The following is a 23,049-nucleotide window of genomic DNA, read 5'->3' on the forward strand; positions in this document are numbered from 1 at the left end:
AGCAACAAAAATGATTAAAGGTCTAGAAAACATGACCTATGAGGGAAGACTGAAAAAAACTGGGTTTGTTTAGTCTGGAAAAGACTAAGACTAAGAGAGCACATGATAACAGTTTTCAAATACGTAAAAGGTTACTACAAGGAGGAGGGAGAAAAATTGTTTTTCTTAACCTCTGAGGATAGGACAAGAAGCAATGGGCTTAAATTGCAGCAAGGGCTGCTTAGGCCGGACATTAGGAAAAACTTCCTGTTAGGTGGTTAAGCACTGGAATAAATTGCTTAGGCAGGTTGTGGAATCTCCACCTTTGGAGATTTTAAGAGCAGGTTAGACAAACACCTGTCAGGGATGGTCTAGATAATCGTCCTGCTATGAGTAAAGGGGACTGGACTAGGTGACCTCTTGAGGTCCCTTCCAGTTCTATGATTCTATGATAATACAAGTCCCTTACTCACAAATACCAAAACTCACCACATATGTTCTCCCTTCCCCTTTTAGAGTCCTTCTAGAATCTTCAGAAAATTACTCCCAGGGGAATTCTGTGCCACTGAGCAAGCACAGAATTCCTATCTCCTGCAGACAGGCATTTTGAAATAAATTACCAAAATAATTGAAACTGGCATGATTATAGTGTGTTATTTTGACAAATAAAATATGCAGAATTTTGCAAAATGTTAAAAGATTGTGCACAGGTTTTTAAATTTTTTGGCACAGAATTACCCCAGGAGTAGAAAGTGAATAGCATCCTTCACTCTAATCTAGAGGATACACCGTCAACATATGTCTACTCCTTTCACAGTTTCTTTTGCACCCTCTTTTAGAGATTAGTAATCAGTTTCACTTGGCAGCTGGATCCATCTGAAAAGTGCTTCTGTTTACACATTGTAACACTGTGGGACAGAAGCCACAGATTACAACCACTTTGTCAAACCATGTCTCATGTTAGCAAAGATCAAACAGATTTGTATTGATGTTTGAGTGTGCATTATATAGCAGAAATCTGAGACTGTTGGAGGAAAGGCACTATTGGTTATGTGAGAAATTTCTGCATCTTCTAAGCCTGTCAGTTTCTGAACTTATTTATTTTCTTTCAGCATTTTCCTTTTCCCCAGTATTAATTATTTTATTTCTGACCTGGTTGTTGACCTGTATGAACAGTCCCAAATTCAGTCTCAGTGTTCTGATACTAAGCATTTATGCATGTTACTTCTGGCTAATATATTTGTAAATTTCGATCTGAGCTTTCAGCTATTCTATGGATACTATATAGATTTTTCTCTTCCCATGCAGTATCAGGATTCCCAAATTTCCTTGAATTTAACACTTGGTAAGAAAAAAAACTGCTACAGCAATACTTAAAAAATAAAGTAAATTTAGAACTTTTCAACAGTGTCCATTTGAGAGCCCTGGAAAGCAACATACTCTGTGCTAACAGAAGGGTTACACCTTGTGTAATAAAAACCTAAGAAAAAACAGTGCTAGCTTCCACATACAGTCCTGCTACTGTGCCACAAGCATGACACAGAGGGACCACGATTTGGGTCGGTAAGGTAAGTCAACTTCTATGCCCATTCAGTCTCACTACTCTGCTCAAAATGACAGCAAGGATGCAAATTAGAGCCAATTACGATGGTGATTTGTATAACAAAGACATTTACCCTGTAGGAATTGGATTGACTCATTTCACATAGACCGATGGACTTAGATATGAAAGAAATAGGTGCCTCAGAAATATGTAACATAAAGAGAAGTGTTACAAGATCTTTCAGTGACTCTTAGACTGTGTGATGCTGTATAGAATATGTGAGACACTGTATTATATTGATACCAATATTATAAAATTGTAATAAGTCTTACCACATATGTAGGGCCCTGCCAAATTCACAGTCCATTTTGGTCAATTTCATGGTCTTGGGATTTTAAAAATTGCAAATTTTATGATTTCAGCTATTTAAATCTGATATGTCATGGTGTTGTAATTGTAGGGATCTTGACCCAAAAAGGAGTTGGCGGGGGGAAGGGGGGACCGCAAGGCTATTGTAATGGGGATTGTAGTACTGCTACCCTTACTTCTGTGCTGGTGCTGGAGGGGCGCTGCCTTCAGAGCTGGGCGTCTGACCAACAGCCGCCGCTCTTCAGCTGCCTAGCTCTGAAGGCAGCACAGAAGTAAGGGCAGCAATACAGCAACCACCAACCCCACCCCGAAACTCCCTATTGGGTCAGGACCCCCAATTTGAAAAACACCGGTCTCCCCCATGAAATCTGTATAGTATAGGGTAAAAGCACACAAAAGACCAGCTTTCACAGTCCGTGACGCGTTTTTCACAGCCGCGAATTTAGTACGGCCCTACAGATATGCCATGGAAGGTTTCAGTGGAAAAGTTATAATTCGTTAAATATGATAATCACGTTTATATGTAAGTATCATCCTTGTATTGTGAGTAATAAATATGTATGGTATATTTGCATTTCAAATTTGTGCTGTGCTTCCGGGTAACACCTGCTCCCCCCCATAGATTGGCATTAGCACTATCCAGCCTGCTTGATCGCCTATCAAAGGCAATCACAAAAACAATGAATCCATTGAGAGAAGGCAGGGGTTACACCTATGAGTCAGCAGGACATGTAGGGACATTCCGGTGGACAGGGGGCTCTGCTTTTCCATGCCCATGTGCTGTACGTTTGTGTTTGGGACAAAGGATGTCCAAGCCACATAGCAAAGGATATAAAAAGGCAGCTGCATCTTCTCCATTTTGTTTTCAATCCTGCTTCCTACCTCTGGAGTAACTTTTCTACAAACTGAAGCTTTGAACAAAGGACTGAATGGCCCATCCAAGCTGTGGATGTGTTCCAGAGGGACTTTCCAGCCAGCAAACTCACCAATACTGCTCCGAACCTGAGATCTGGACTTTGAAGTCTTATGTACGTATCTGACCATTTAGGGTTTTGTTATCCCAAAATGTATTCATAACCTTTACTCGTGTGTGATATTTATTTGCCAATTCAGTCCAAGACAGTTAAACTTTAAATGCTTGGGGGGCTCCACTATCACTGCTTTAAAATCAAACCTTGCTGAGCCAGCGTTTTATGCTTACTTAGAATCTGTCTTTGTTAACACCTGTAATGCTGTTAATTGGCAATTTGTTTTTATTTGTAACCACTTTGCAATGCAGCACGCATACTGACACTGTACAAATAGCCTTTTGTACACAAAATTCTTTTTTACAAAGAAATTGCAAAAAATCTGCTGGACCTTTTCTAGTGATTAAAGCCCACCCACCCCCCCAAAAACTGAGCACTTGAAGTTGAGCCAAAACCTTAAATGTTCAATATTTTCTTGGTGTAGACAGCTGTGTGGCATATCTATGGTACTCTTCCTAAAAACAAATGCTTTAAAAAAAAAAAAAAAAGGTTTCTGCATTTAAAAGTAATTGTGCCAATTAATGGGGAAAATATTGTTACCCAGTGATTTCTTGTCTAGGACTGAACTCTTCCCCAGTTTGAGGCACTGGCTCCTTCCTGCAAATACTAGAGACAGTTCAGACTTCTCCACAAGGCTCCAAAGTCTGACTATGCGTCTTGCATGAGAGGAATGCTTACAAAACTATATTGAAACATTTAATTCTTATTGCTCAATAAATGTAAATTCGGAATAGCAACGTCTTATTCAGTTGTGTTAATTAGGTAAATGGACCTTGGTTGGGTGTGGTAGAAAAAGAGGCTGGTCGTAGAAAGACAATTAGGTAAACAAGTATCCTTTGGATCCTCATCTTATCCACAATCCAAGATATTTGGTACACAGTGAGCAAGAAGCGAAAATTAGTAGGGAAGGAGAAAGAAGCAGAACAGAACCTGTTTGGCTGAGGATACAATGTCATGAGTCCAAAAAACTTAGATCTCTAGTAATATGACAAATTAAAGTTGGTAATGAAGATATGCCTGGTTAGCCTGATCATACCAGAAGGACTTGATTCAGTGTACAAGCATTTATATGGGAACAAATATTTAATAATGGGCTCTTCAATCTAGCAGAGAAAGGTATAATAAGATCCCATGTCTGGAAGTTGAAGCTAGACAAATTCAGACTGGAAATAAGGTGTGAATTTTTAACAGTGAGAGTAATTAACCATTGGAACAATATACCAATTATATTATAACAATATACCAACTATATTATAACAATATAACAATAAATCGTGGTGGATTCTCCATCAGTGACCACTTTAAAATCAAGATTGAATGTTTTTCTAAAAGATCTGCTCTAGGAATAATTTTGGGTAAGTTCTATGGTCTGCATCATTCGGGAGGTCAGACTAGACGATCCCAACTACCCCTTCTGTAATCTATGATCCACGCATTCCACAAGGCTAGCACAAAATCAGCAGGGACAAGGAGTTGAGTTCCTCGTCCTCTATTATGCAAACATTTCTGAAATACAAGAATGCATCACTGAGGGAGCCCAGATCCTTTCTTTCTGAAAAAGGGGGTAAAAGAAAGAATGCCATACTTCTTGCCAATGCACCATCAGCTATTTAAAGACATGGGAGAGTACCCTAGACTTTCTGCCTTTTTAAGTGGTTTTAGGGCAATTTTTGGGCTCAGCCCTGGAGAATCCCCCATTGGTGAAGTTGGTTTGGCCCAAGTTGAGTCCCAAGTGTTGAAGAGAACTGAACAGCTCTTGTAAAGGTGTCACCAGAGAAGTCTTGATTAGCATTGGAGGATACAGAGATCCCAAAGCACTACCTATTTCCCTGAGAAGCTAAGAGTCCACTGACTGAACAGCTGCGGCAGACCTCCCCACCTGTGGCTTTTAAGAGGGCCTCCTCATAATGGGAGCACCTCCTGGCTTTCTGTCTTCTATTAGTGTGGCATGCTGCACCACAATGGGGATAGGGTGAGTGGAGATAAGATGGTCAGCAGCTGGTTCTGTTCGGGGTCACAGCTCCATATATTTTGGGCCCCTCTGGGGAAAAGAAATGGAGGGAAATGATTCTGGCAGTGCTAGTTGAAGTTAAGAGTTAAAAGATAGGATGGCAGAGGATAAGGCAGAACACTGAACTGCTACTCTGTTTGATCTTCCAGAGACAGGATTAATTGGGATGAGGACAGAAGGGATGTGCCCACACCCCAGAGGTCCCTGGACAAGTCTGAGCTATTTCCAACATTTCCAGGAAGAGGGGTGCAGCCCAAGTGTATCAGATATAAGGCTCCAGAATATTTTTTTAATTTCCTCAGTCATAGAAATATTGTAAACAGACAAGACTACATACTTCTATGTAAACAGCATAGCTGTGTACAGTACTTTGGATTAACGGCTTGAGACTTCAGTGAGCTTTTAGTCTAAAAAATTCAAGTGGCTTCTTAACTTCCATTGCAAACTAAAAACTAAACTAAAAAGAAAAAACAAAGAGAGAGTCAAAGGCAGGCAGGCAGGCAGGCACAACTGATAAATCTGAACGATCAACTCCTTTTTCTCATTTCCTTTACACACATAAGTAAGCACATAATAACCAATGAATAAATGTCAGGAGTTCACACTCATGAATATATTTCTATACAATTATAAGAAAATGCCATACCAAGATGTAGACTTTTCCATCATGTCCTTGTATTCTGAATCTAAATGTGCTTCTGGCAGAGGACAGTTCCATGAGACACTGAGCTATAATGCTCTGTACAAACTGAGACCTGTTTTAAAATAAATCAGTCTTCACAGAATGTTCTCATAGTAACTATATTTTACAAAACTAGCCATTGATACCCAGTGAGCCCCTAGCAAACTTTAAATATATAGCATCTAGGTTTCTCCATGCTGTCAATTCCACTACAGTGTGGCATGGAAATAATGCCCCTAGACTTAAGTCATTATTGTACGGAAATAGAGCTTCTCTCTCTTCACCTCCATCTCTCCTGTCTTCCCGTAACAAGAACTGGAGTATTTTCCCTTTCCTGCATAATAAAAATTGCCATACTTGAGTAGACTAATGATCCATATGGTCAAATGTCCTGTATCTGACACAGTCCAATGCCAAATGCTGCAGATAAAGGCATAAAACCCCAATACTGCACTTTATGCACTATGTGTACATACAACATACAAGTGAATAATGATGTACATATTTGAAATATCTTTGAGTTTGCAGAATGGAACAGTAACTCTCTTCACAGCAGACTATATTTTATGGTAACCTCAACATAAACTGAATTGTCTGAAAATAAAAATAAAAAAAATGGAAAGTACAAGTATTAGCTAAAATTAAAGGTTACACAGACAGGACAGAAAAAGTGTGATTTAGATTGTCAGATACCATCTTGTAATTAGCAATTATATGAAAGCATAGCATAAATTTAGCAAAGTAACAAAGTTTGCATATTTAGTCACTGAAAGTCAAACAATGTAAAAAAGGTTAAGGTTCCAACTACAAAGTTATTTTGGCTTTCTGTAAAGTTTACCACAAACAGTAATATATAAACCTATGCCTTTAATTAGAAAAGAGTTCACAAGATACAGCAGGTATACTATATGGCTGAGTTAAGAGTGCTTTTGCATTTCCTAACTTTGCTATTTTAATAGTGCATAATATTTAATTAAATATCAAAAAAGTAACTATCCAAAAAGTTTAATCTTTACCACTCAACAACATTGTTTCAATAACCAAACTGAACACATTATCTGATTTCTATACCTTGGTATCATGTCAAAATGTTTTCCAGATGGCTGAATAATCATCTCAGTGATGTAATATTTTGTAGTCCCTAAAAATCAGACAAAAGGAAATTTTTAAAACTCAATGAACCAGTACATTTATTTTCTACAGTAATATACTGCATCACCACATTCACTAAACTCTAGATCAGCATCCAATTAAACGGTGGAAGAGATGTCCAAATTCTTATTTTGACATGTAGGAGGAGAAGCTCGATAACTGGTAAAGAAATCAGACATGGCCAGAAGGAAATATCTCTTTAGCTCTTTTTGGAGCTAATCACAAGATCAATATTTTGCCATCTGTATCATTCCCTACCTCACATCAAGCAGAACAACCATTTCCCCCTATACCCCATATAAATCCAGAGTAGGCAGGAGCCAAAACCCCTGTAGTGATCATTTTAAAAACATGTAATGTATTTAAATGTTTGCTGATACCAATTAAAAACTCTTGTCCATTATTTATTATTGATGCGCCAACCTTGAACAAGAAATGAAAAACACTTAACGGACTGAAATCAGTGCAACTTATGTCAGTACTTCAGTATCCTCTACCAGCCAATGATTTCCCAGTGAATAACAAACACAGGGCTCTAACAAGAGTAAACTCAGGGGACTAATTCTCTTCTTTCTTCAAAAAGAGTGGAAACAATACTTCTCTATAACAAAGTTAGGCTACCTCAGGACACTGGCCCTTTCTGTATTGATATGTACAGGACCCACACCTAAAGTGCAGACATTTAAAAAAAGTCAGAAGAGGAATTGCTTCAGCTTTGCAGACATAGCTGCTTCCATCGAGATCATCTTTTTCTTTTAAAATATTTTTGTAGGTATAAAAGAAAAAATATTTTATTTATAATATAAACACAGATTGTATTTTACAAGCTATTTATAGGTTGCTAGATAAGTGTATTTATTAAGTACCTAATTCCATAAACATAAACAAAGATAATATAATGTTTTAAATGGGGAGATAGAAAAACCTTTTTCTCCCCACAGTTGCATCATATACACTTTTGTACACAAGCAGCTAGTACAATATGGCTAGTTCCCAGTACAAAAACAAGTACACAAACTGTAGCATTGCTATACATCTGTGAGCAGATATTGCAAATCTGGGGTTTCTTGAAGGCAGATGCATGGATATCTGGAGCAGAGTTATTCTGCATGAGTATCAGTGTCCCAGTTCAGTGCCTTTATTTGTCTTTGAATGCTAGGGAATAAAACCTAAAGACTTCTGTCTGGTCTTAGGACATTGGGATTTGAGCAGAAGTTTGTTTCTTCTATTGTCTGGAGCAACAAATCACAATTTTGGGATTCTCTTTCATGAGAATTAATCTGGTAATACACTTCCTTGTGGCTATTAATAGTCTGAATTAGCATCATTATTTGTTATGAAGGTTTGAGGAGAGTCCCTTAGAACCTTTTGCTTATACCAAAATGTACGTCAAAAGTTCCATGTAAGCTTTTATGCTTGTGGGACTAGACTATTCAGGTATACAGGCAGTCCCAGAACGAGTGTGTGCGCGCCTGGAGAATCATTTGCTCATATCCTTTTTAGCAGAAATTGCGGCTGAAAAAGTTCATGTTGTTGGCGAATACAGAGATGTAGAAGTAGTACATGACTTGTCTATTTCAGCATCTTTCAGCACTGCTTAGAGTTTAGCAATTAGCACTGTAGATCTGACCACCTGAGCCTATGCAGTGTATCTTTAAAGTTAGACACTGGTAGCTGTATGTCTGCTCAGGCAGCTGGTGTGGAGACAGTAGTAAAAAGAGATATAAATTCATATTTCTAAAATCAGATTTTTGGAATTTGTATGGTTGTGCTATTTGTTCAAATGATTTCAGGTCTGAGAATTACGTAAGCTGTTCTAAAGAAGTCACTTTATTCTCTAGCCACCAAGTGATTTTTTCATAGAAAAGGTAAAGGGCAAAGTCTGGGATTTTTGGCATATATATTAGATGAGCCCCTCCCAATCATTTCCCCATGCACTGAAGCACAAGAAGTGCCAGAGCAGCAGCACTCCATGATGCACTAGTTTGGTTAGAAATTCCTGTGCAGGCTCTTCAGATCATAGCTAGCCCTTTTCTGCAGCAGAAACAGGGCCAGAGCCTCTGTTGGTCTGCGTCTGTCGTCTCTTGTCTCAGACTGAAGACCATAATTTGTTCTGTGTTTGTACAGCACCTAACACAGTGGGGACCCGGTTCGCTACCAGGCTCCTGGCACTATGAACAACAAACAATACTTATTTATGGCTCTGTTCCCTGCATTCCCCCCAACTGCAGCCTCAGAGATGGGGAGGCTTTCTCTGGGCCAGCAGTGAGCACTCAGCCTCCTTGTGGGCTTAAGAAGGGCATGGTTGCTGATTGGTTAGACAGAAGGATTAGACATAAGCCTATCGGCTCCTGCACACACCTGGGAAGCACTTATAAACCCTTGCCCTTGCTCTGGGGTACCATTCTGCTCTAAGAAGAAAAGCTTCCCCTTCCCTGACCCAGGATTAGAGCAGGACCAGGTGTTGGGCCTTGATCTGGGCATCATGCTAGTCACCTTTTTGGGGCAGGGAAGGAATTTTCTCTCACTGTCAGACTGGCCTGGGCAGTGTGGGTTTTTTCATCTTCCTCTTAGAAGCCCCAGGATCTAGAAGGTAAGCGAGGTTGTAAAATTCATTTTGTCACAACTTGGCAGGTGTCCACTGCAGGTACTCAGTCAATAGGATGTCTGGCTCCCTGATGAACCAGAACTGGAAGTAGATTAGAAGGTATCTCCTAAAGAAGGTGGGTAACAGGGCTGGGGCTTCCAATGTCTTGCACAGTGAGGAGACAACCACCTCTCCCCCAACCCTTTAACTCTTGTACTGGGGGGGGCAGCTGTGGGGTCCAAGCAATTGTGCTGGGACTAACAGGGTGAAGGGCTGACGGTAGTCCTCTAGGAGGTGGAATGGAGGAGAGAGGGTGCTGAAGCAGCTCTTCACCAGGATTACAAAGGATGGATGATCTCCACTGGCCAAATAGTTATTGCCAAATAGTTCCCAGATGTGTTATTTAATAAAAGTTGTGGCCTAGTTAAACCACATTTCTAATTAAACCACATTCTAGTCTTTCTTTCAGTGTTGACTGGGATTTGCAATCCAATTGACTGAGACTTAAAACAGTTTTTAACCAATGTTGTTATCCATATTGCCATGGGTGCCAATCAAATGACCGCATGACCTAAAACAGAGCCTCATCACAGAACCAGTGTGATGCAGTAGCACATTTAGCATAGACAGGTCTCAAATGCAGAGCCTACTTATTCTACATTTAGTGCAGCACTGACATTTCTTTCCTTTTTACATTTGTCAGTCCCGTTGTAGGAAACAAAAAGCTTAGTGAAAATAATAAATAACCAGTCTGCCAAACACTCCCCAGGACACCAGGAGATCGGCCCAACAATTTAGAAAGTAAAATTTTAAAGTAAATGTCAGGCACAAAAACTGAAAGCAGAGGAAAGTTTTATTTTACATTTACCCCAGGTGGTAGCCACCAGATTTTTACTAGTGGTGAGAGAAATTTGATTGAACTAAAACAGAAGACTCAGAGAGCAATTAAAGCTGCCAAGGATTTAGGACAAACATATTTTACAAGGTATAAGAGAGCGTGTAAATTGCACTAGTTTAAACTTCTAGTTAAAACTAGTGCCCCTGCACTAAAAGTGTCCAGTGGGCAGTTATGCCCTCACTCCGTAGAGTGCAGCAGTGTAAAGGTTTAATTAATATACTGAAAGTAGGAAAAATTTAAAATTAAAAAAGAAACAATAGGTAAGGATTAAAAACCAAAGTAACAAAAACAGCGGCAGTTAACGTAACAAAAATCAGAACTAACTCTATCTATCTATAAAAATGAACATTTATAATTATTTAATGGAACTGACAGCCTTCACCCTGACCACACTGTTTATATGACAAGTCCTTTTCTCCCACCCTTTTATCTGTCTTTGTCTGTATAGATTTTTAAGCTCTTTGGGACTAGGGACCTTATCTTCCTATAGATCTGTACAGCATCTTGCACATTTTATATGCTTTATAAAATATAATGTAATATAAATAAATAATACATACCACTCCCAGGCAATAAACTCAAATATTTATATATAAAATTACAGATCTATAGATATACATACCAGTATTAACACAGTCTGGACACACACATTATGTACTCCTATTTTACAATATGTTTTTCAAACATGCATATAAAGTACTCCTCTGTACATTAAAATATTGTCTACAAGACTATTAACTTGAACATTTAGTCTATATTTTTAAATACACTAAGATCAAACACCACAGTACTTCAACGTTCATTTCTTGTAGATTGATCAATTAAGGTGACTAACAAATTTCAAATGAATCAACTTCACAAAGTTTTTGCCAACTTTTGAGCTATGAGACTTTGTAGCCTTCTCTTCTGTATTAGTTATAGTTGATAGGAAGTAGATTTTTCTTTGAAGAAATTAACGTTTGCACATGATTGATAAAAAGTTTATTCTACCTTATTTTGTTTAGAGGGGCTATTTACGAAAGACTAACTGCATACTTGAGCTTATATTAGTTATGTAGTTCAGACCTAATCTATACACTAAACAAAATTTACTAAGGTACACAAAGTATACATTCCACGATTAATTGCAAATGGGTCCATGATACTCGAGGTACATATCTTTTTAAAACTAAATCTAAATGCTTGTGTTTATATTTAAATCTCTACCCATTATTTCAGCTCAGAGTTGTTCATATCACAACTCTGGGTCTATGCTACAAATCCACTTTATAACAGAGCAAGCAGCATGGTTCAAACATATAAAAAGGAATACATTCATTTTGCTAAGTGTTAAAATACAGAGAACAATATGGCCAGATGCACTACATAAACAAGAATCAAAATAAATTACTGGGGCCAATAACCTCATAGTTTTGACAGTGGAAACAATCTCACCCTTTCAGAAGTGAAGAACCCCCCCCCCCACAGGAATCAACTCAGCATCCTATTGATAAATTATTTTCCTCCACAAGTTTTAACCTCTAGTGTTTAGTGAGTGAGCCAACCAAGTATCGTTTTGTTTGTGTAATCCATACCTGATGATATGGTCTCTCCCAGCATTGCCTTGCAGCGCTTACAAATTACTCTAGCATTTTCCTTTGATTTCTGTAGGACAAGAAAAATGTCATTTAAATGCCATTCAACTCTTCTGAAAAAGAATGTATAATTTTAAAATAGTCTCCAGAGTGCATACTGAACTTTATACTTCACTCCTCAGAATGTTTATGTACATATAGATGTGTCTTGACTATTTCATTCACTGCAGCCTTCTAAATTTTCTGAGTTACTTAGAAGTTGTGTGTTTGATTTAAATCTTCCACTACCCTTATGACACTGTACAAGTTAAACCCAGAGTTCGTATTTAAATTGAATATTGTTTAAAAGATATAACTGAGCTCAACACTTACCTTCATTCATACTATTTCATTAGCAAGATTTGTGCATCTAGTATCTACACAATCAGCATTATACCTGTTCATCTGGGGTATATGTGCAGCAAATATGTTTCACATAAGCATTTGTCTAGGCTTAGAAAAGTCTGAAAAAGAAAACTTTCAACTTGAAAAATCATATTGAAGCCTGACTAACTTGTACCTACACAGAAAAGTAACACCTAAGAGTATTATAAATAAAACAAGTTAGTGAAAAAAAATCTTTTTCCCCATTTATTGTATGTCCCTAATAAAATATGGTCACCATTTTCCATGGTTTCCAACTGTAATGAAGCCACCCTTTCACTAAAGCCAGCATACCTCTCAACTTTAAAGCTTTCATGTGTGATATAAGCCACCAAAATGTATGATAAATGACCAAATGTAATTTGTGTGTTGCTGCCTACTGTACCATAAATGACACATCATCTTTTCTCATAATAGAACATTTTTTTAAAAAATGTTTCCTCATTGTGTGATGTAAATGTATGACCTTAGATTGTATTATAATTACATCTAGGAACAAAGAATGTAGGCAATTCGTGTAAGATTAGGGATTGTATCCTAGAATGCAGTGACTTCAAAAAAAAAAAAAAAAGGACTCAGTGGTAATGATAGATTACCTTGGGAGCTCATGTTGGTTATGCTGTAGCTAAGATCGTGAACATGGTCCTTCCATGTATAAGAAGAGAAATATTAAGTAAGAGTAGAAAAGTGGTATTACCTCTGTATACAGAATTAGTGAGACAGTTACTGGAATACTGTGTAGAGTTCTGGAGTCCATACTTCAAAAAGGATGTTGAAAAATTGGAAAGAGTTCAGAAAAAAGCTACAAGAATGATTCATGGTCTGAAAAACGTATCTTATGAAGCTCAATCTACTTTGATTAAGAGGTGACTTGATCACTGTCTACAAGTATCTACATGGGGAAGAGATTTCTGACTGTAGCTCTTTAGCTAGCAGAAAAAGACATAACAAAATCCAAGGCTGAAAGCTGAAGCTAGACAAATTCAAGCTAGGAATAAAGTACAAAATTTTTAACTGTGAGTGTAATTAACCATTGGAACAACTCACATAGAGACAGGGTGGATTTTCTGTCACATGAAGCCTTTAAATCAAGAATGGATATTTATCTAAAAAATATGCTATAGCTCAAGTTATGGGTTTGATGCCAGAATTACTGGGTGAGATTCTTTAGCTTGTGTTGTGCAGGAGATCAGACTAGATACTTATAGTGGTCCATTCTGGTCTTAAAAAATGTATCCATCTGGGAATATTAGAGATGTGGGTTCTATTCCTAGTTCTGCTAAAAGGAACCTTATGCAATCCCTCAGTTAATTTATTAGTGAAATGGGATTGCCCTGAGTCCAAAGGTAGGACTGCACAGGGTATAGATGAGATTTAAATTCATGATCTCCTGGCTCCCAGCTCTGTGTATCTTCTCATAGACTAAACAATATTTGGATGGAGATGGGAACCTAATTCAGCTCAAACATTGCACATTTGAGAATTCGACTTGCCAGGTGAAAGTGAGGCTGCCCCTAGTAAGAATGGCTGTCTGTTAGCTCTTGTTTCTAATGAGACTGAATCACCGCTGCCCTCAGGGAAAACAGCTACTTCCTATTTCCTATGATTAGGACACTGAGGAGATAGTCTATCCTGCAAACCTCAACTGAGCCAGGAAACACCGACCAAGATTCCAGTGGGAACGCAAGGGTTGGGAATTCTCTAGCCTCTGCTGACCTGTTACAGCCTTAACAGGATACATTACATGAGAAAGCTGGATCCCATTGTACTGGAGTTAGAGCCAATAAAAACAGATGCACAGTTCGTCCCCTTTCCCAATGCCTGCTCCTTACTCTCCCCCAAAAGTTGTGGAGTAGAACTTACTCCCTGTCAGAAAGAAGGAGAGAAATAAAGTAAGGAGACTGGGTTTCTTAACACCCAATAAATGAAGGCAGGGCCAGGGAGCTATAAGCACAGTATTCCTCAGATAACTACTATTTGAGTGCCTTTTCTGCTAAAAGTTACATGCGGTGGCTGAGAATTGTGCAGTATGGTACCTGAAAACACTGAGAACTCAGTGGTATCACTGCTTGAAGAAAAAGGATGATACTTTTAGCCAGACTAATTAAATCAATATATCTATGTGACAACTTGCAGCTGCTGGCAATCTGCAGATGGAGGTGGATCCTCTCCTAATATTTTGTGTGTGTGTGTTTCTATTTCTAAGGATCCTTGATATTGTCTTAGGGAAAATATTTTCCCGCAGAGATACTATTAGAATGCTGTGTGACCATGTGACATTTAACATCCGTGTTACATCGTTAGACTAAAATGTGAGCAATATGTTTTCCACGGCACAATGTTGTCTTGGTGCCACAGGAGGCTGCAGAGGATTGTTTAAGTATCTCTGCTATATTCCTACTACTGTTTTGGTCACAGGCAAACACTCTCCAATGACTGTTATGCAATTAAAAAGGAATTTTCATACTAGTGCAGACTGTATGAATATATTATAAAATGAGAACGTTTGTGCCAACAGCAATCTGTGTTGTCTGTAACTTTCTAAAACTTTCTCCATATTATGGAAGAACTTTGCATTTCAATATGAATTTTTCCCTAATTAGTCCAGTTTCTGCTTGATCTTAAGGTTGTGCTCATTTGATTGGCAAGTTTCAGAGTAACAGCCGTGTTAGTCTGTATTCGCAAAAAGAAAAGGAGTTCTTGTGGCACCTTAGAGACTAACCAATTTATTTGAGCATAAGCTTTCGTGAGCTACAGCTCACTTCATCGGATGCGTATTGTGGAAAGCATCCGATGAAGTGAGCTGTAGCTCACGAAAGCTTATGCTCAAATAAATTGGTTAGTCTCTAAGGTGCCACAAGTACTCCTTTTCTTTTTGATTGGCAACTGACTGATGCTACAAATTGATGAGTGCAGACATTAGAATTTCAGTGCAAGCATGATACAAGGTTTTCAAACAACCAAGTAACAAATCTTGATATCAAGGCAATTTTTAGGAAGTGAATATGGAGATTCATCACATTCAAAAAAATCTTCAGGTGCCTCTTCACTGAAGACTTGTCTCATTTCTAATGGAGTTGGCAAGACTACACTGGTCTAAATACCAGTAATGCAGTGCAGCTAAATGAGCCATTTGGTTTTGGGCGCAGCTGCCCAATGTCTACACCTGCAAGTGCTTCAGCTGCACCCCTCACCCAGCTACCTCTCTCACAGTCCCCCCTTGCACTCCCTGTGGAAGCAGTTGCTTGTGGGAGATTTGACAGTCCAAGGGATTGTGGGAGAAGGGGGTTGTACTGCCCTAATTCTCTTGGAATCACAACTATTTCAGCAATGTATTCTAAATATAGAGCTGTGCTGAACAGACTGAGATTACTCTTTATTCAGAGAGAGAGAAATTTCTGCTAACGAATCACCTAGCATCTCAAGAAACCCAGAAGAGGGCATGGAAGATGTTCAGTCAAGCATGGGAAGAGGCAGAGACCGAGACCAGCAGTGTATGGAATTCATAGTGCGACTCACTGAGAGGCTCAGCCTGTTTAATCCTAGCCTAACAAGACCAGTCAATTACTTGAAGGCAGTATTTGCCAGGCAAGTGCAGCTTTTGCATCAGAACCACGACAAAGTGGTGGGACAAAGATATTCCCAAAACATGGGTCTATCTTTGCATCGCTAACCCTCGCCCCCTTGCATTGTGGGAACATAAATAGGATATCTGGACCCAAACCACATCTGGATTTTGACAAGTTCTTGTATAGCCAAACTGTTTTGTTCATATTTACTTCTCAGTGTCCAGCAATGTTTCAGCAAATGTAGTTACCCCTCGATTCCACCCATTCTTAGCTTTTGGGTTTTATTTTGCTATTCTTTGATTGACATCTTCCTATCACATCACAGGTACAGTTTTAATTAACTACCCATCAGATTATACAAAGCCTGTAGCAACAGACCACTGTTTCCATTTCAGTCAAATCAAGGGTGACCCAAAGATTTTGCTTCTTCACTGTCTGACCATATGAAATCCCATTTTGCTTTACTTGGTCTTCTTTGCAAGTACTAGGTTCTCTGAACAGTATTTTTACAATGATTCCAAGTGTGTTTCAAGGCAGAGGTTTCTGAATCATTTCTTGTGTACCTAGGTGATATTAAGACTAGGAGCAATTGTTCTGAAAATGCTAGAGTTTAGTCTGGTTCCTAGACAATAGATGTCAGCAACTCTACAAGCCCCGAACTTTATAAAGATCTTTCACAGAAATGTCCACTCCCCAAAATAAAATTAAAAAAATAATAAAAAAGTCACGCTTTGAGATTTATTAAAACAAAATACTTTACCCACGTAGAGCCCCTCTCAGAAGCAGAATGTTCAGTCTTTGAATGGACTATTTCAGTTCCAGGCACATGTGACTCACTTCCTGAATTCACCAGAAAGTAAGTGTGTCCAAGAAAACAGTCGTTATTCTGAGGATGAAGAGTGCTATTGGCAAAGGGATTGGGGTGGCAACACCACTCCTCAACCAAAGCACTCCAGTTTTCACTTGGTAGGGGAAGAACTCTGAGAAACGTCCTAATAGAGGAAAGAAAACAAGATATTTCAATCTATTACAACCATTTCTAAGGCACCTGTCATCAATGGGTCTGAACACACTTTAAAAAAAAAACAAGCAAACATGAGATTCCTGCTAAAAGAAAGAGCTGGCCTCCCCTCCTCCAGTAAAAGGCACTTACTTATAGATGTTGAAGCCCATTGGATGAATTCTGAGAAGGCAATGGTAGTGACTCATGACAAGATTATTTGGGAAATGGCTGCATAAACAGGTGAATCTTACATCATGCCCAACAGGTGGAAAGACTCAGGCTCAGCCTGATCTCAGCGATTATACTACAGAAATTGGCATTGACAACTAGTGAAGTGAACCATGAGATAAAAATAAATACATCAAGTCATAGTCATGAAAAACATAATAATGTGCATTTTAAAAAACTCTTTAAAAAGTTCTCATCTCTCTCTTTTACATCAGACGTCCATGCAACATCAATACAGGTCTCTCTGCAGTATACACTCAGCAAGGTCAGTTATGTATTCTGAAGGCATTCCATGCTCACAGGGAGGCAATCAGACTTTCAAGCAAAACAAACCAAACAAAATAAAAAATGCTATAGTGCTTTTACTTGCACTGGATAATGCAACCTGAAGTTAGACTCAAATTTAACTTGCAGAAGTCACACATGCCTCAAAATACCCTACTATATTTCATGATGCCTCAAAGCCAGAATACACACACACACTGGTGTACAGGAACAATTCCATTTGTCTGAAACACCTACACACTATTTTCTTGCATACAGTTTCTGCTTTGAACATCTGGCCTATGAAATGCAAAACTTAAGATTTCTCTTTTTTTTTAAATAGTAATTCTTCTCTTATTCCTCCTCAGTGCATGCTTTTATGCCTACTTTAATGAAAAGTCAAATATTTTGAAATACAGTAGTTACTCCTTAAACCAATATAATCCAAACAAACATACAGAAAAATGTTTCAGAACATCTTTTTGTTTTTAAATGGTCATATTATCCACAACCTCCTAAGCCTGACCACAATTCCCCAGATGTGTTCCTCTAGTCCCACAGATGTGGTGTTCTTCTTAAGTGCACAGAGCTATCAGTGGATTCCTTCACTCACTTACAGTGAAGAAATTCTACACTTTTGCCCAAATGCTGGACAATGGCGAGATGAACAGTTACTTCCACACTTCCCGTGTCATTCTCTAGGCCAGGGGTGGGCAAATTATGGCCCGCAGGCCGGATCCGGCCCGTGGTATTGCCCCCTGTGCTGCCGCAAGCCCCGTGCCACTCTCAGAAGCGGATGGCACCATGTCCGGGGGGGGGGGGGGGGGGGCCTGTGCATTGCCCTAGCCTCCAGACACCGCTCCCCACAGCTCCCATTGGCCGGGAACGCTTCCTGGAGCAGCGCAGGGCCAGGGCGGGCAGGCGGGCAGGCAGGCAGGCAGCCTGTCCTAGCCCCGGTGCATGCTGCTGCCACCCCAGAGACGCTTTAGGTAAGCAGCACAGGGCCGGAGCCCAAACCCCTCCTGCACCCCGCCCCCCAACTCCCTGCCCTAAGTCCCCTGCCTGCAACTCGCACCCCTCCTGCAACCCCAACTCCCTGCCCTGAGCCCCATCACACCCCGCACCCCTCCTGCACCCCTGCCCTGAGCCTCCTCCTGCACTCTGCACCCCTCCTGCACCCCAACCCCCTTCCCTGAGCCCCCTCATACACCCCGCACCCCTCCTCTGCCCCTATCCCTTGCTATGAGCCCGTTCCTGCATACTGCACCCCTCCCACACCCCGCACTCCCTCCCACACCCCAACCCCCTGCCCTGCCTACAATTTCCCCACCCAGATGTGGCCCTTGGCCCAAAAAGTTTGCCCACCCCTGCTCTAGGCTGTTTGTTACAAGATTTTGAGGCCATTCTTTGAGCTTCCTTGTGTGTTTTCCCTCATGCCTATCTTTCTCATTCTGCTGCCTTCTATGTACAGTTTCTTGTCTCCTTACTTAAAGCCTGCACTTGCAATTTTGCCTGCTTTATCACTTTGAAAATTTATATGTTTTTTTCTAAAGTTAGCTCACAATCTCTAAGCAGATGCTCACATATTTTCCCATCGCTGCAGTCTACACCACCATGTCTCTCTAAGGAGGTCTCTTAAGAGGCCAATACTTTTTTGGGTACCTTCTTGTGCTTCTGTATTCTTGTGCAGAAGTGAAATATTTCACAGGTTTCCTTCTTTCTAGATAACAATAAATTTCAGATTGCGTTATCACCTTATCAAAATCAATATTGTCTGCAGATGAGAGCTGAAATATTGTAAAAATCTATTTAAAGGTCAGCTTGTGACACCCCATTATTCACCACTGTCATGTAATTAGGATGTCTTATACAAATTATGCCTTGTGAGGTGTCTTCTGAAAGTCTTGATCTGCCCAACAGTAATACTTCATTGGATTGTATGTGCTATTGTCGTATGTGAAGTAATGAAGTTTGGCTATATATGTGTTGGTGAAACATGTCCTGAGGTTGAAAAACACTCACAAGCAGCCTTTCAGGTACAAGAGTAAAATGGCCAAAAATGTTAATGGGTTACTGAGGAAATGCACACAAGCACAAGGATTACCCCAGAAACTGTACAATAAAAAACCTCTCAGAGATAGCACTACACAATGGGAACAGTTTGACCCAGGTCGCAGCAAAAGAGCTTTCCAGCAAGTAGGGAGAAAATATAAAGGGGGAAATGACATTTTGAGGGGACCTCACTCTCCCTGCAACAACACACCTAGAAACATCTGAGGAACAAAGACTAAACTGTGGGACGTGATGGTCCCAGGCTAGAAGGATTTTTAGCCTATGTATGAAAACCAGGGAAAGCTAAGGCAACTTGTGCCTTAAGAATCTGCCAGCCTGTTTATCACTCAGGGTGAGAATTTGCTAATTTATATCCTACCTCTCTAGTGTGTGACGCTCAGTTTGCGGTTTTTGTTTATTTACTAAGGTAATCTGCTTTGTTCTGTTTGCTATCCCTTATTATCACTTAAAATTTTCCTTTTGTAGTTAAACATATTTCTTGTTTATACCAAAACCCAGTTTATGCAACTCATAACTTCGGGGCGGGGGGAGCTGTGCATATCTCCCTCCACATTGAGGGAGGGAGTGATTTTTATGAGCTTGCGCTGTGCAGATCCTTCTATACAGCGCAAGACAATATTATTTGGGGTTTATACTCCAAAGGAGGTGAGCATGTGAGTGCTGGGCAATCCCCTAGCTGAGTCCTCCCACAGAGAGCTGATAGCAGGCTCTATGTGATTCTACAGCTGGATGTGTCCCTACCTGTTTGTGTGCTGGAAAGGGGCTTGAGAACCTGTCAGAGCAACACAGATTAAGGGAAACACAGGCTGCTGGGAAGGTGGGCTCAGTGGTACCCCAGCACCCTGAAAGGGGGGTCCAACCCATCACACAGCTATCCTTACAAACTCCGTAGTGTGGTTATGACAAGGCTTGGCAAGCCAGTCAACTGACCACCTATTATTTGACCATAGTCAAATACTGTCAAATGTTCCAGCATGAATGCCTTGATGCAGAAGGCGGCCTACTTTTTTGATTGCATCATACTTTCATTCTCTCATTTTTTAGAACTTCATTTTATTGCGTTTGGCATTTTTCTGAGTTAAAATAACTTTAAGTAACCCTTTTTTTTTTTAAATTAGGCATAAGTAACTTTCTAAGACTAAGCCTACTGGAGACCATCAAGTCTTACTGTTTTATTACTGTTCTAATAAATTAGTGCTTTAAAATATTTGATCACTTTTGACATTATCTCAAAATATTCAACCAATATTTGTCCCATCAACTGACCAGTTATTTTGGGGCTTGCCACATGCCCTATCCTATCTTCCTTACTGCTCTCAGATCCGTCCACTCCTATTACTACATGGTATTCTTTGCTTTACAGCAACAAGAGTTGTATTTAACAATTATATTTGTTTTCTTCAAGCATTACATAACAGAAACCAACAAAGCCTGCTGTAAACAGGCCCCTGTCAATGTCTGATCTGCACCTGCAGTCCAGAGCCCCCACCTTGCCTTCCCAGACAGAGACCTTTAGTCTCCACCAAGTACCCAACACAGCCTTACATAACAATAGCAGCTGCAGCGTTGTCACAGCTTGCCTCATACAGGGGGCTGCAGAGCCCTCCTAAACAGGCCATCCTATGCAGAAATACAGCTTTTCTATTATATTTTGGGCCTTGTACCTGTCAATGAGAAGCCAGGACCTGGGCCCTTAGCTGTCTCTAGAACTCAATAAATGACATCAAATTAATGCAGCCCTAGTTCAGTTTTAGAAGAGTTTGAATTGTATTGAGCAATGATTCACTGAAACCCATCTAATATAACAACATGGGCTTACTAGGGGTCCAGTCCCTCAATAGGACCCTACGCTATCGTAAGGCTCTACTCTTCCTATATTGGAAGAAGACTTTCAGATTTTCTTCTCTCTTTTAATTTATATAATACCCCAAAACTGCAGTCCAACATTAACATCATTTTTTAGAAAGTATATATTAAAATCCTCTCTGTTGAAAATCTGTTTGCATTATAAAATTGAAAAATAAAATTTGATGACTTTATGTAGACTACCCCGCCCCAAAAACCCTCACTGAATTTAGAATAATATACCTTTCTTTAACATAAATTAAGTAGTCAGATGTTTGCTCTACACATAAAACTTGGATTTCAGTCATAACAATAAATGTTATGCAATATTAAAAAAACCCCTCTATTCTGCATTTGATTTTTCAATGCACATATAAAGCACTTTTGTAGCAAAAATAATTTTTTGGCCTAATGGAAAGGGCAATCTCCTTATAAGATAATTCATGAAAATTAATTTAAATTACATTCTGCTCTGGTCTCTGAAAGCTACTGAATAACAGAAGCAAAGCCCTGAAAGGCGTACTTCTTGTCTATAACCTCCTCTTCTACAGTATAATCAGGAGGAAAGAAAGAAGCATCCTGAAATCTCTGCAGCTTTCAAGCCATGGAAAAATCTGACAATTTTCCCTCCATTGGGTCATATGGAAGGGGCAGAGGGCATGATTCTGTATCTCTGGAGAGCCATGAAACTCGTGGAAAGAATCAGGCTCTAACTCAGTGGATCTCTGATCATCTGCAAGAAAGACCTGCCCTCCACACAGCTCTGCAACCTTCTTTCCCCCTTCAATCTATGTTATCACAAGCTGTCATACATCTGCACACTACCCCTCTCTCTGGTGAGGCCAAAGCCAGAGAGAACTAACGTTGTTTCTAACAGCATTAACTACAATACTGACTTCAGCTTGGAAATAAGGCAATGTGGGAAAGGAGAACACCAGATACAGTGGCAGCTACCCTGCTCCATCCTGCCATACCTTCCAGATCTGTGTAGCCCAACCAAGCACCAGAGGCTCCCTGAAAGGAGAAAAGCATGGCGGAGAGCCACTGCCACGCCCCACACACTTCACCCTTTTATTCCAATTTGACCTCCTGTGTGCTCATGCGTAGAGAAGAGTGCAGTATCCATTCATATGCATATAGTAAATTAATTAAAATTTGAAACAATGTTTATTTGGGGATGGAAATGCCTCAGATAGCTTTCAACTGAAAATATCACAAATACTACTGACAAGAACTTAACAAGTTCTGGTCATTCTTTAAATATATAAAAATAAAACACAAATTAGCTGCTAAAACACTTCATATGGAAAAGCCACAAAATCATCATTTGGTTACACTAGAGTAAGTCATAAATCAGTACAGTTAATGGCAATATAATAGTAACAGATTACATCTGAATTGCCAATTTGAATATTAGGAGTGACACAGATCCTAAGAGATAGCAAGTACATCTGTTAGAATGTGCACACGTTCAGCTGAAGCTGTCAAATTGTTCATCACAACAGCTAGACAACCCAGCAACTCTGCACTAAAATTCACATGCAATATGCAGACTTTGTAAGAAACAGAGATAAGGCAGATACACAAAGTTCAGGTACATCTTACACACTTCGGAAGGTTCAGGGCTGCTCAAAACTGGGAAGCCAATTTGGCCCATTTAGCAGTAGGAGTTCAATAAAAAGTTCAGCTCGAGATATTAACTTTCCCAAGTTTGGAGGAGTTCGGATCTAGGGTTTTAAAATCTTGCACACAGGGGGAATGGGAGAGGGTGTCCTAACAGCTACAGATGTTACTGGTCACAGACCCCATCCTCCACGTGCC

General features: G+C 39.7%; 1 protein-coding gene across 2 annotated transcripts in view; it reads right to left on the bottom strand.

Annotated features, from left to right (window-relative positions):
• Positions 1–23,049, bottom strand: part of UBE3D (ubiquitin protein ligase E3D) — a 107,739-nt gene that overhangs the window by 77,922 nt on the left and 6,768 nt on the right. For both annotated transcript variants that reach the window (XM_074948036.1, XM_074948037.1), the window contains exons 4-7: positions 16,576–16,807; positions 11,824–11,893; positions 6,684–6,753; positions 5,577–5,685 (exon numbers count right to left, since the gene is read on the bottom strand). In XM_074948036.1, the coding sequence (XP_074804137.1) occupies positions 5,577–5,685; positions 6,684–6,753; positions 11,824–11,893; positions 16,576–16,807 (481 nt within the window). The remainder of the gene's footprint in view (positions 1–5,576; positions 5,686–6,683; positions 6,754–11,823; positions 11,894–16,575; positions 16,808–23,049) is intronic.

Source organism: Natator depressus, chromosome 3 (genome assembly GCF_965152275.1).
Source record: "Natator depressus isolate rNatDep1 chromosome 3, rNatDep2.hap1, whole genome shotgun sequence".
NCBI classification, from domain to species: domain Eukaryota; kingdom Metazoa; phylum Chordata; order Testudines; family Cheloniidae; genus Natator; species Natator depressus.